Source organism: Coffea eugenioides, chromosome 6 (genome assembly GCF_003713205.1).
Source record: "Coffea eugenioides isolate CCC68of chromosome 6, Ceug_1.0, whole genome shotgun sequence".
Classification (NCBI taxonomy): domain Eukaryota; kingdom Viridiplantae; phylum Streptophyta; class Magnoliopsida; order Gentianales; family Rubiaceae; genus Coffea; species Coffea eugenioides.
In genome coordinates this window covers 11399336-11408246 of record NC_040040.1, presented here as the reverse complement: position 1 = coordinate 11408246, position 8911 = coordinate 11399336, and the positions used below count along the sequence as shown (strand labels likewise).

The window sequence follows — 8911 nt, the reverse complement described above, 5'->3', positions numbered from 1 at the left end:
GTTTTCTTTGTTTAATGTGGTCATCTTCAGTCATTGTGGCCTGTGAGAGAACAGACTGAACCGTATGTATTAATTTCTTCTTTTCATCATCATCATCATCCTTGCACGAGAATTTTCTTAAAAAGCAGCAAACTGACCAACTTCAAAAGTAGTTCCAGTTCTACTGGATGCTTCTACTACTACTACTACTACAGAGCAAGGCACGCACTAGTTGAGAGTGAAACTGAACCAAACCACCCCTTTCAAATTTGTCAGTTGTGCTGTCATTGGTTGCACAGCATCACTTCACACTTAAAACAAACAATTTTTCGTGATCGAGCGGTAGACTTGCATGACAGAAATCGAACTGAGGAGAGGAGGCTGATAGGGCTCAAGACACAAAAAAATTGCAAAATTGCTATCGTTGTTGTATACTCGTGCCTGAAAGTCTTCTGTTTGAAATCTTTCAATTAGGCCCAGAAAGACTGTTGTGTTGCAAAATGGTGATGCATGGAGGATGTTAGAACTCTCTTTCCAATCAAGAATGACACCCCTTTTTGTGTTTGTATGGGATTAACTAGTAAAAATTACCAAAGAAAAATACTCTTAAACAAGTAATAATAAGAACAGATCTCCTTTTTTTTTTAAAAAAAATGCAAAATAGAACTAGTAACTTGAAAGCAAAAGTAACATAGCAGAAAATATGAAAAACTGAACACTTCATCTTCTTCTCATCATTATTTATTAGCACCATTCTAGTTTCAAAGTCTAATATCACCCTAAACAACAACAACAACAATAATGACATTGAACATTCATGCAGTCCAGTAAAGCATAAAAGAGAAATGGCCAATAAAAATATGCTTGGCGAAACTGGACAATTGAATGAACAGAGAATTGTACCCTTCTTCAGAGGCTAGCCGTCTGCGACGAAGGAACCGCGTAATCCAGCACCACCACACCATCTACCTTATCCCTAACCAAATCCTTCTGCTTATTGGCCGCCTCCGATTCCGCATCCAATCCCTCCAATTCATTGACCCCCTTGAAAACCGCAATAGAGGCGATCGAAAACCCTTTCGCTCTCCGGGGAGAAAAGTTCTCCCCGAAACTCAACTGCTCAATCCCCGGAAACTTCTCTTTGATTCCTCCAATCACCCCCAAAACCTCATTTCTCTCATCCTCCCCTGAGCCCTCCTTCAATTTCAAAAATGTGACCCTCATAGCCGAACCCGGAGGAATTTTAACGGCGCCGGCGCCACTGGCGACCCAATCGACAGCCATATTGTCATCGATGATAGGCTTGACGTAATTGGTGACGACGGCGACGTGGTCGGGGTGTGCGGAGTAAGCATCGAGGTCGGATTTGGAGGCGTAGCGAGAGTGGAGCATGTGAGTGAAGGTGAGAGAGGAGGATCGGGACCGGAGGAGCGGGCCGGCGGTGAGGTGGAGGACGGAATCGAGTGAGGTGAGACTACTGAGGTTGTTGAGCATGGCGGTTGCTTTGGAAGGGTCAACATCTTGTTTGACTTTGAAGAGGACGATATGCTCGATGAACTCAGGTGGATTGCTGGCGGACATTTTGATGGACGGTTGCGATTGAGCGGCGTAGAGGCGGGTAGTGGCGGGAAAGTAGAAGGATTTGAGCGGTGAAGAAGAAGAGCGGGGAGGAGGAAATGATAAGATGCTTGTGCGACCGAAAACTGCTGCTCTTACACCTCCACACAGCATTTTTTCTGATGTTCCAGATTGCTCAGTCGCACTTGATTCGCCCCGTTTTGACTTTATCTGTTTGACTGTGATTGCTGATTCCAGCTTTTTATTCGTCGTTGATACTGTGGAAATGTTTATGAGTCCGTTGATTGTAGGTTCGAGTTTTGTTTGGTACTAGCTTAGCTGGCTAGTGGATTATTTTAGAAACTTTTTTTTTTTCCAAATATGAATATTGGACCTCAGTTTAATTTGTAAAATTCTCGAGATGGATGGACGTGATTTTGTTTTTTTCAGAAATAAAATGCGCTGGCCGATGAGAATATTTTGGTAAGCATAATAAATTAATATGGCCATGGTCTATATTTCTTAATTCCCATGGGTTTAAATCTAATAGGATAATAATAGTACAAGATCATGCTTCATACTTCACTATTTGCCCTCTGTCCTTTCTTATGAGTCTTCAACTATTTTGAATAAAGTCATATGTAGCTCAAGACCTTGATACGGTTAAAACTTTCAACTATCAAAATATGTGTTTTTTGGTATTTATTTGTTTTTGTTTTGAAAATGAGGCTTTTTTTTTTAAGAGCTGAAGGGGACTAATGAAACGGCGCTTCATCAAATTTTCCTCAACCCTTTTCTTCTTTGTTCTTTTTTTGGTGGATGTGGTATAACCTTTCCTCTTTGGAGGATCAACCCTTACAAGTTTATGCTTAAACCACTAATATAGGAAAGATTTTTTCAATAGTTAATACTAGTAGTTATATAACAGGTAAAGTTCTTTAATTTGTATAGGCAAATGAGGAAACACAAATACATTTGGGACTTGATTGCAAAGAGCGACAACTTTGCAAAACCGCTCAATTGCAATCGGCCCACTAATCCGTCTTTACTATTACAACCTCTAGCTGGAAAAATGACCATATAGCAGTCTTCAGGGCTTCTAAAATTAAAAAAGATTCTTAGGAGAAGGTTTTGGCCCAGCCATTACCAATAGTACACTATAAGCTCCCTCAAAAAAAAAAATTTATGCTACAAGCCTTTTAGTTTGGATACCACTATTCAAAAGAAATTTCAAACATTATTTTGCTTGAATAATAAACATAATTTCCAATCACCTCTTTGTTTCATATTATAAAAATTATTACTATATTATTTTAAGAATTAATTTTCTGTACACTGTCAGTATATATACTATCACCGTTGAATTGAATATATGATAACTAATTTTAATTTGAATTTGAAATGTAAATTTTATACATGTGTGACGTATTCAATCATGATAGTCAAACGAAACAACAATCAGATAAAGATAAGGTCATATCAAGTGGAAGAAACCTTTTATCAACAGTCAAATAAAGCGAGTTATGAGTTTTGAAACAACAAATAAAAATCTATCGTCAGTTACGTGTGTGTGGAATGTAGAGTGTCAAATTCACCACGTTGTTGATTGAATGTTGACGAGCTTCCTCTTTCTGCAAAAAACCCGCAATCGCTCCTGATTCGTTTCACCTTTATTTCCTGGAAGGAGTAGCCTTGACTTGAAAAGTCATTAAAGCATACTGCCTTGTTCATTACTCAATGCAATTTCTTCTTTTTCGTTTTGCAGCGTCAACGTTGCCTTTATATCTCCCTCCTCATCTAGTCGAGATTCCCCAAGAGAAAGGGATCAAATCTGTAGTTCTAGCTTATATACGTGAATCCAATCTCACTTCCATTCACTCATCATCCATTCTGAGAAAAGATTCTTGAATAACAGGCTAAGAATAGTCTTATCAGTCCTTGTCCGTTATGCATGCTCCAGTAAGAAAGTCCCTTGCTTCGGCTAGTAAGGATTTTCATTCTTGCCGGAGAGATACTATGCAGGAATAAATCAATGCCCAGGAATAAAAAACACTGATCCAGTTTCATTGGCTGCAGGGAAAAGAGATGCCCCTTTTCATCCAAGAAGATCAATGCTAACTGGCACTTAAACTATTATGTCTCCCTCCAAACTCTCTTACACGAACTCCTATGTTTGTGTTAAATAGGCATTAGCAGTAGAGGGGAACTCCCCAGAGAACTGGATAGTTTTATCAGTGAAGTCGAAATAGATGGCCTTAAACCATATGTGTAGTTGTGACTTGTGATAAACAGCAAATCTCTTCACTTCAAATTTGTCATGCATAAATCGTATCGTTATTATACATAGCAAGACCATCTTTGCTTGTTTATTTATGGTAAGAAAAGTAAGTATTTAACCACATCAAGTTATTTAATTTTGACATTCAACAGTCAAACAATTGTGAATTAACATGACATTATCAAGTGCTCTTCCTTGATTAAAAGGCAAAGCTACATTTTCTTTTTTTCTTTTTCACATTGAACAGGGCGAGGAAGAGGATGGTAATTCCATTGACTACACTGTAATTGTTTGGATTTGGGCCTTGGTGTTAGGTAAGGACTACGAAGTTGCCCCATGGGTTGCAAGTAAGTGGTCCACTGGCCCACTTGAGAGATGTGACAAAATAAAATGTAAACTCAAGGTCAAGTAGGTCCGGTCGGTCTTCGTCCACGTTGTAAGTGTTCACACTTTCGACTTTAATTCTTTTTTAACACAAAAATAGGAGTTTCCACTAAGGAAATGAAAAATTATTATTATTATGCCTAGATTTCACATGACTTTTGACTTTAATTCTTTTTTGACACAAAAGATTTTCCGGTAAAGAGATGAAAAACTATTAGTATTAATATCTAAACAAAGGCTTATGAAAGGTTTACCACTGTAATGCCTGAGATGAGGTATTAGGGTGTGTTTGGATTGTCTTTTTTCAAAGAAAAATTGCTACGTTTTTCGTGGACACATTTTTCAATCACCTTTTTATCTCATATATATCAAATTGCTACAGTAATTTTTCTACAAAAAAGTTCAGAAAAATGCAATCCAAACAAAACCTTAGTGTCCAGTCATATTTAAATTCTGATTATGCAAGTGAATTATTAATCAAGCCCTATATAGGTTGTCTTTCAGAGCAACCATAAATTAAATGCAACGTATATAATATGCAAAAAAATTAAATTAAATGCAACGTTTTATACACCAATTACCTTTGTATAATTTTGTATTTTAGCTAAACAAAACATAAAATCTCTAAACCCTTCTTTCGCAGTATGCAAAGCAAGAATTTTTTTTGCTGCATTTGCACTAATTTGAAACAAAATGATTGATTGCATCACAAAACGATTTTAACTCTCCTTTATATCTTTCTAGTCATTTTTTATTTTTTATATATATCTTTATATATATTATCACAAAAAAATGATGTAGTATTATTGTTTCCAAAAGAAATTTAAAGTACTTAACTGGGATTTTTTGTTTTTGGTGGGGGGGGGGGGTGTTTGGAGATCAAAGTAGTTGATCGTTATTCTCAATCATTGTCAGAGAAAGAGGACAACCTTGTAATATTCCCAGAAATTCAGGGACTGGCATAAAATATCAGAAAGAGTCTGGAGGTACGTGGCAGGTGGTGGATGTACTGTAGCGTTGTTGGTATTGGAGTATATCGTAGGAGCAGTAGGTTACGTCAGGGGCCTAACGTCGGCATAGGGAGGCGTGTCTCACAATGGCCAAATTGTGGGGCCCACTGATGTATCGAGTCTGAGTTAGGCTTGGATCCGAAGCTGTAGATTTCCCGAACCTAACTGTCCACGCGTCCTCGATTCTTTCGTGCAGAACCAGTTATTCGGGAAGTCTTGAGACGCTGAATAATAGATTAAACTTTAAAGAGGAAAATTCCATTCTCGGCCAAAACGAAGATCTTCGGGCGGCCTTGAGGCAGGCAGGTGAGAGACATTATTGGGCTCCTTAATTCTTGTATGACCATTTCATGTTCCATAAAGACCAAAATAGCCTGCCAACCCTTAATAATAATACCTTGGCAAATCATTAAAAACTGCAACTAGCCAGTAACGGTGCATTCATTCGATAGACTGTAGGGGTGGCAATCCGTTCAAAAAGGGATTGATAGATCGGATGGAAATTCGAATACAATAAAAAACTCCTTGACTCGAACACAACTCATCAATCCAAAAACGGGTCAGAATATTTGATCCGAATTCGAAAATTTCGGATTGACGGGTAAACCCAAATGACTTGAAATATAATTTCAAATTATTAATTTACCATTATAGTTTCTAATAAAATCAATTTCGCACAAGATTAATTACATAATAAAGTAATAAAATTTTTGATAAAACAATTCCAAACCAAATCTGAAATAAATTAAAACACATAAAAGTGTTTTATCCCAAATCAGATATAAAATAAAATACTATAAAAATAGAAAACAATGTAATATATCATTTATCCAAATTTAATAATTTCAACTTCACACAAGTTAAATAAATTCATTTATGATTAAGTGGTTAATGCCTTTAGGGAAACAAGAATAACTTACTTTAGTTAGATAACATATTTTTATATTTATTAAATTATTTTTAACTTTATAAACGGGTCATCCGGTCAAACCCCGTTGGTAACTTGTATTCGAGCTGTTTTTTTTTTCGAATTCATCGGGTTCGACCCAATTATGATCCAAACCCGCGAAATTTCAATCTAAACCCATTAATTTCGAAGTATCAATCGAACATTGCCACCCCTAAATAGACATTAGATAATCTTTATAATTTTTTTCCTTTCTTGTGGCTAGAGGATGATGATCTCATCCTAGCAGGTGTATGATTAATCAATCCTCGAGGAAGAATAATCTGAAAGTGTTGCAGTGTTTTGGAGAGCTGCTTACTCAATTTATGGTATTTATCATATACAAAAAAAAAGGAAAAGGAACTATAAATTTACAGTGGAATTTTTCAAAGGTGCACTCGATGCTATATATAATTACACCTAACTTCGATGTGAATACATACATGGACTTTTCCTTGCATCTAGACGTTTTTTTTTTTTAAAAAAAAAAATTAACTTCATTTTTTTAAAAAAATGTTACTAAACACTTAAATCTCTTTTGACGAGATCGCATTAGGCGTTCATTAACTAAACTCAATTACAATTGACTAACTCAAATATTTCCTAAATTGACAATCAGAATCATCCATTACTATCCTACTGGGGCTCTTAAAAAGCATCAAGAAATGTTTTCATCCACCCCCAACACACAGCCACACGAAAAGAACTTTCTCTTTTGAAACCAGATCCAGCCAAACAATTTGAGAGACCACTTTGCAGTCCAAATTGCAACTTCTTTGGACGTACTTAGCATTTGCAGTCTTTGAACTCTGTGATCAAATCATGCCATCTGCCAGTAACTTGCTTATAAACTCACTTTCTGGTCGAACTGTCTAAGATATCGATCGTGTCCCAGTAATAGTTTATAAAATGAAATCAAAGGTAGAAGAACAAAGAAACAAATGCGTTACGAGTCTGGAGCCGAAATTGGCATTAATGGATATTGGATATCTCATTTAGATATCCAACTAGCGGCAATTATTGGACCTCAGCTCTTTTTGTTTTTGTCATTTTTGAGAGCAAGCAAGTACCTAATTTGTCAATAAGGGCTTCTTCTTCTTCTTCTCAGTTTCTTGATGTTGTCGGTCATTTCTTTCCACTCATTCCCTTTTGTATAATGACTGTCCTGAAATTTTCCACGTTTAATTTCTACTGAATCTTCAATTTTCGATCTAGATTAATTGTGGAGCAAGGGGGTTCCGTTGTTCCATTCAAATGTATACATGAGAGCAAAAGAAAGGCGACATTAATATGAAGTTTGATCCAAGAACGCATGCTCTTAATCTGTCATCAAAATATATATCTCATGCTCCCTCCGTCCCACTTTGATAGTTTTGATTTTTTTTTTTCACACAGTTTAAGAAAAAATAGTTAACTTTGTTGGAACAATCAATTTAGGTAACTATTTTTCTAAAATACTTTCACATTAATTAGAGTACAACTTTATGGGAACTTGAATTGATGGTTTATGGGAACTTAAATGTGGTAGGTTTATAGTAACAACAACTTACATTGAATAAGGGTATTTTAGGAAAATTAAAATACAACTACATTTTTCAATTGAAAAGTGGACTACAATTTGGAACAGACGAAAAAGGAAAACAGGACTATCAAAGTGGGACGGAGGGAGTAATATATACTCTCCTCTCATTGTTCAATAATAATACCGTATACTAGTAATTAATACGTACATAGTCTGAACGCCGAGAACTCATATGCGTACTTTTATCAAATATCTCGACTTGAAAGAAACAAAGCATTCATCCAGTCGAAAACTGATTGAAGCGATGTTTTTTGCATTGTGTCACTAAAAACAAACGGTGGTTACCTTAATACTGACAGGAACAGCTCAGAAGCATTAATTACAAGCGGGTGAAGTCCTTATAGAAACATGACATTACTATTATTATTATTGCCACATCTTTTACGGGTCAATCTTAGTATAATCTTTTATTTGTGCTTGGAACTTGTATGTTCTAGCTGTAAATGGCTGTCAATTTTTATGTGGTGGATTATGCATAATTTAAACAAAAGCAAAATTCCATAACTGGATATTAGAAGCATGTTAGCACTAAATCATTGGGCGGTTATATTATATAGAGACAAAAACTATGCATCTGCTCTTTGAAGCATGTGGCGTCCAAATCAATGTTTCAACAATTTTATATGTGTTAGCATGAACCGGTTGGTGTTTAAGTCTTTTTTTTCCCCCACCCCATCGATCGATCCCTTCCACCTTTCATCGACGTTTCTTGTTGTTACCCTTTCCGGTTTTGTTCCTTTTACCGAACCATTAATGATAATGGACGTACGTCACAGAAAGAAGCTGGGTACAGGTCAAATTAATAGCTGATTGGTGCGATGAAAATCAATGTCAAGCGGGAAAAAGACGCCAGAACCATGGACTACTAATAAAGGATTAATAATCAAGTTTTTTTTTTTTTTTTGCAAATAATTTTTTTTTTTTTTTATATGCACATGTAGTAAGGTAGAACTCTTCATGGTGAATGTGTACGGGGGAATTATTCTTGATGCAGACTTCGTAGTCATCAAGACATGTTATGGATATGGATGATAGATACATGTGCTTATTTCAGTAGTAGGGTTTAAGGGTACAATCCAATGAAGATGAGGGATGCGGTTGGCTTGCCACTATAAAGCAAGGACCACAGCAGACCCTGGCCCATAATTTTTGTTGATAATTCCACTTTCTTGGAG

General features: G+C 36.2%; 1 protein-coding gene across 1 annotated transcript; it reads right to left on the bottom strand.

Annotated features, from left to right (window-relative positions):
- Nucleotides 1–683: 683 nt before the first annotated feature.
- Nucleotides 684–1764, bottom strand: LOC113774856 (stress-response A/B barrel domain-containing protein UP3-like). Its single transcript, XM_027319501.1, has one exon. The coding sequence runs from the start codon at nt 1708–1710 to the stop codon at nt 889–891; it is 822 nt and encodes a 273-aa protein (XP_027175302.1). The 5' UTR covers nt 1711–1764; the 3' UTR covers nt 684–888.
- Between the last annotated feature and the right edge of the window lie 7147 nt (nt 1765–8911).